The sequence below is a fragment of the Eriocheir sinensis genome, unplaced genomic scaffold (genome assembly GCF_024679095.1).
Source record: "Eriocheir sinensis breed Jianghai 21 unplaced genomic scaffold, ASM2467909v1 Scaffold103, whole genome shotgun sequence".
NCBI classification, from domain to species: domain Eukaryota; kingdom Metazoa; phylum Arthropoda; class Malacostraca; order Decapoda; family Varunidae; genus Eriocheir; species Eriocheir sinensis.
Window position 1 is genome coordinate 215,001 of NW_026110330.1, and position 5,000 is coordinate 220,000.

The following is a 5,000-nucleotide window of genomic DNA, read 5'->3' on the forward strand; positions in this document are numbered from 1 at the left end:
CATTGACAACGGCCGCGCACTCCTTCCATCTACTAATATAAGTTCTCTCTTCGAACGGGTCCGGAACCTGTTGGGGAGGGAGAGAGAGGAGGAGGAGGAGGAGGAGAAGGGAAGGGAAGGGAGGTGAGGTAAAGAGAGAGAGAGAGAGAGAGAGAGAGAGAGAGAGAGAGAGAGAGAGAGAGAGAGAGAGAGAGAGAGAGAGAGAGAGAGAGAGAGAGAGAGAGAGAGAGAGAGAGAGAGAGAGATATATTAATTCAAATTATTATTGCTATTATTATCATTATTATTACTACTACTACTACTACTACTACTACTACTACTACTACTACTACTACTACTTCTACCAGGGCAATACTTAACCTAGCCTAACTATTAAGACCTGGCAATACTACTACTACTACTACTACTACTACTACTACTACTACTACTACTACTACTACTACTACTACTACTACTACTACTACTACTACTACTACTACTACTCACCTCGCTCCTGAATTGTTGCCATAGTTGCTGGAAATAGTTACTTATGTAGGGCATATACCGCAGCACGAACCTCCATAGTAAGTAGTTGACTATCACCCTGTTAGGAGAAATAGTACTTGTGTTAGGACCATTGAGAACTGTTACGGACTATTCTTAAGCCTTTGATAGAGCCTTGGATAGATTGAACAATAGATAGACCCCTTAGAACCATACATATTCACTCTATCTGTGGTGTCCAAATCCCTTATGCAAGAGTTAACCAGCATCTTCACTCTTTCATCCCTGTGCTGTCCAAATCCCTTATGCAAGAGTTAACCAGCATCTTCACTCTTTCATCCCTGTGCTGTCCAAATCCCTTATGCAAGAGTTAACCAGCATCTTCACTCTTTCATCCCTGTGCTGTCCAAATCCCTTATGCAAGAGTTAACCAGCATCTTCACTCTTTCATCCCTGTGCTGTCCAAATCCCTTATGCAAGAGTTAACCAGCATCTTCACTCTTTCATCCCTGTGCTGTCCAAATCCCTTCTGCAAGAGTTAACCAGCATCTTCACTCTTTCATCCCTGTGCTGTCCAAATCCATTCCGCAAGAGTTAACCAGCATCTTCACTCTTTCATCCCTGTGCTGTCCAAATCCCTGATGCAAGAGTTAACCAGCATCTTCACTCTTTCATCCCTGTGCTGTCCAAATCCCTTCTGCAAGAGTTAACCAGCATCTTCACTCTTTCATCCCTGTGCTGTCCAAATCCCTTCTGCAAGAGTTAACCAGCATCTTCACTCTTTCATCCCTATACTGTCCCAATCCCTTATGCAACAGTTAACCAGCTTCTTCACTCTTTCATCCCTGTGCTGTCCAAATCCCTTCCGCAAGAGTTAACCAGCATCTTCACTCTTTCATCCCTATACTGTCCCAATCCCTTATGCAAGAGTTAACCAGCATCTTCACTCTTTCATCCCTGTGCTGTCCAAATCCCTTATACCCTAGATTGACCCCCCCTAAAATTCACCCCCCCTCGCCCCCCTCGCCCCCCCGTGCCCCCCACCTGTCCGGCGTCTCCTTGACCAGCTTGACAAGGTCTGGCACGTAGGCGCTGCAGTGGAGAGTGATGATCAGGGAATCGACGTCAAGGTCAATGTCAAACTCATCCAAAGTGTGTCTTAACATGCGGCCCCAGGCGATCTGAAGAGGAGGAGGAGGAGGAAGAAGAAGAAGAAGAAGAAGAAGAAGAAGAAGATTATTATTATTATTATTATTATTATTATTATTATTATTATTATTATTATTATTATTATTATTATTATTATTATTATTATTATTATTATTATTATTATTATTATCTAGTCATCACCACTGTTGTATCTTCATCACCAGTCATCACCAGTCATCACCAGTCATCACCACGCACCTCAGGCACTAACTCCCCCAGCTGCGACACGGTCATTCTCCCGGAGCTCTCGTCATCCTCGCCAGCGTCAAGGCTTTCCGTCAGGTTGGAGGCGCCCTCGTTGCCCAGCTCACACGTGCGGCTGTCGGAGATCTGGAGGAGGAGGAGGAGGAGGAGGAGGAGGAGGTAGTGATATATGGGGTGGGATGGAAAGGGTAGGGAAAGGAAGGGAAGGGTTGGATGTTAAGGGAATGGCAGAGGAGGGAAGGGACAGGAAAGGAAGGGAAGGAAAGGGAAGGGAAGGGAAGGAAAGGGTGGGATGTTAAGGGAATGGAAGAGGAAGGAAAAGGAAAGGAAGGAAAGGGAAGGGAAGGGAAGAGAAAGGGTTGGGTAAGTTAGGTTAGGGTAGGGAAGGGAATGGAAGGGAAAGGAAGGGTTAGGGAAAGAAATTAAAAGAAGGGAAGGGAAGAGAAAGGAAGGGAAAAAGAGGGTTGGAAAGGGAAGGGAAAGGAAGGGAAGAGAAGGGAAAGAGAGGGTTGGGAAGGAAAGGGAAAGGAAGGGAAGAGACGGGAAAGAGAGGGTTGGAAAGGGAAGGGAAAGGAAGGGAAGAGAAGGGAAAGAGAGGGTTGGGAAGGGAAGGGGAAGGAGAGGAAGACATCATTTTAGTTCCTATTACATTATACCCTCTACCTTTCTACCCTTCAACCCCTTCTTCTACCCCTCAACCCCTTCTTAACCCCCTCAATCCCTTCCCCAACCCCTCAACCCCTTCTCCACCCCCTCAAACCTTTCTTACCATCGCGAACTTGATCTCAAACGCAATCAGGTCTTCTATAAGTGATATCTTCCAACCCAGCGCTTTCCTTCCCTTTCCTTCCCTTTCCCTCCCTTTCCTACCCCTCTCAAACCCTTCCTCTACCCCTCAACCCCTTCTCCAACCCCTCAACCCCTTCTGCACCCCCTCAACCCCTACTTACCATCGCGAACTTGATCTCAAACGCAATCAGGTCTTCTATAAGTGATATCTTCCAACCCAGCGCTTTCCTTCCCTTTCCTTCCCTTTCCCTCCCTTTCCTACCCACCTCAAACCCTTCCTCTACCCTTCAACCCCTTCTCCAACCCCTCAACCCCTTCTCCACCCCCTCAACCCTTTCTTACCATCGCGAACTTAGTCTCAAACGCAATCAGGTCTTCAATATGTGATGTCTTCAAACCCAGCGCTTTCCTTCCCTTTCCTTCCCTTTCCCTCCCTTCCCTATCCCTCTCAAACCCTTCCTCTACCCCTCAACCCCTTCTCCAACCCCTCAACCCCTTCTCCACCCCCTCAACCCCTACTTACCATCGCGAACTTAGTCTCAAACGCAATCAGGTCTTCTATAAGTGATATCTTCCAACCCAGCGCTTTCCTTCCCTTTCCCTTCCTTTCCTACCCCTCTCAAACCCTTCCTCTACCCTTCAACCCCTTCTCCAACCCCTCAACCCCTTCTGCACCCCCTCAACCCCTACTTACCATCGCGAACTTGGTCTCAAAAGCGATCAGCTCGTCGATATGTGAAGTGTTGAGTCCCTGTTCGGGTGATAATGCAAGCGCCGTTTCCTCTAGCAACGCCCTGTATGCCGCTAAATAGCCGCTGTATTCCTCGTTGGTAGTGTTGAGGTAGTAATTCCGGGCTAGTGCTGGGGACCCCTTGTAGAACTGGGGAGGAGGAGGAGGAGGAGGAGAGAGAGAGAGGAAGGAAGGGAAGATTTTGAGAGACAGACAGAGAGAGAGAATGTGATGTTTTGGATGGAGAGAAAGAAGAGGAGGAGGAGAGAAAGGGAGGGAAGGGAGAGAGAAGAGAATAGGGAAGGGAAGGAAGAGGAAGAGGAGGAAGAAAAGGAGAGAGAGAGAAAAAATATTATTATTATTATTATTATTATTATTACAAACACACACACACACACATTTCCCTTCCCTTCCCTTCCCTTCCCTTCCCTTCCTATCCCTTCCCATCCCTTCCTAACCCATTCCTTCCCTTCCCTTCCTAACCCATCCCTTCCCTTCCCATCCCAACCCATCTTAACCCATCCCTTCCCTTCCCATCCCAACCCTTCTTAACCCATCCCTTATCTTCCTATCCCATCCCTTCCCAACCCTTCCCATCCATCCCACGCCCACAACACACACGCCCCACGCCCACCTGCAAGGTATACACGCTTGAATTCCTCTCGTCGGGCGTTATATAGGATTCGAAGAAAGTGTGTACTTGGTAGAGAGTGAGTCTGGCCAGCAAATCTTCAAGGTTAAATAGGGTTGAATTCCATCTGTCTGGGTTCACGAGGGGCCAGACTCCGAGGTGCTCTGGACTCAGCAGCGTGAATATAGGTGAGTCTGCCATGTCCTTCTCGTGCACGGTGAAGCCTGAGGAGGAGGAGGAGGAGGAGGATGAGGAGGAGGAATGGAAGGGAAGGGAAGGGAGGGGTGTGTGTGGTTTGGTTAGGTTAGGTTAGGTAAGGGAAGGGAAGGGATGGAGGGAGAGAGAGAGAGAGAGAGAGGAGAAGGGAAGGAAAGAAGAAGAGGAGGAGGAGGAGGAATGGAAGGGAAGGGAAGGGAAGGGAGGGGTGTGTGTGGTTTGGTTAGGTTAGGTTAGGTAAGGGAAGGGAAGGGATGGAAGGAGAGAGAGAGAGAGGAGAAGGGAAGGGAAGAAGAAGAGGAGGAGGAGGAGGAAGAGGAAGAGGAGGAGGAGAAGAAGGAGGAAGGGAAGGGAAGGGAGTGGTTTGTGATTAGGTTAAGTAAGGTAAGGTAAGGTAATGTAAGGGAAGGGAGGGATAGAGGGAGAGAGAGAAGGGAGGAGAAGGAGGTGGAGGAGGAGGAGGAGGAGGAGGAGGAGGAGGAGGAGGAGGAGAGGAAGAGAGAAAAAGTTAGTTAAAATCCCATTAATAATAATAATAATAATAATGATAATGAGAGAGAGAGAGAGAGAGAGAGAGAGAGAGAGAGAGAGAGAGAGAGAGAGAGAGAGAGAGAGAGAGAGAGAGAGAGAGAGAGAGAGAGAGAGAGAGAGAGAGAGAAATTATATCAAACACATTAAATATCTCTTTTTATAGTAATTTAATGGGTTTGGTGGTGATGACGTTTTGTGATGAATGGT

At 47.8% G+C, this 5,000-nt stretch overlaps 1 protein-coding gene across 5 annotated transcripts in view; it reads right to left on the reverse strand.

The window, feature by feature from the left end:
- The window catches only part of LOC126989002 (neprilysin-1-like), a 20,496-nt gene that overhangs the window by 9,505 nt on the left and 5,991 nt on the right, over positions 1-5,000 (reverse strand). Inside the window, exons 5-10 of one of the 5 annotated variants that reach the window (XM_050847473.1) lie at positions 4,050-4,270; positions 3,380-3,565; positions 1,891-2,022; positions 1,528-1,664; positions 487-583; positions 1-67 (exon numbers count right to left, since the gene is read on the reverse strand). The exon at positions 1-67 is cut by the window's left edge and continues 68 nt beyond it. In XM_050847473.1, coding sequence (XP_050703430.1) covers positions 1-67; positions 487-583; positions 1,528-1,664; positions 1,891-2,022; positions 3,380-3,565; positions 4,050-4,270 — 840 coding nt within the window. Of the gene's footprint in view, positions 68-486; positions 584-1,527; positions 1,665-1,890; positions 2,023-2,665; positions 2,673-2,846; positions 2,854-3,027; positions 3,034-3,208; positions 3,215-3,379; positions 3,566-4,049; positions 4,271-5,000 lie in introns of those variants that run through there. The other 4 variants (XM_050847477.1, XM_050847476.1, XM_050847475.1 and 1 more) reach the window with 4 other exon arrangements.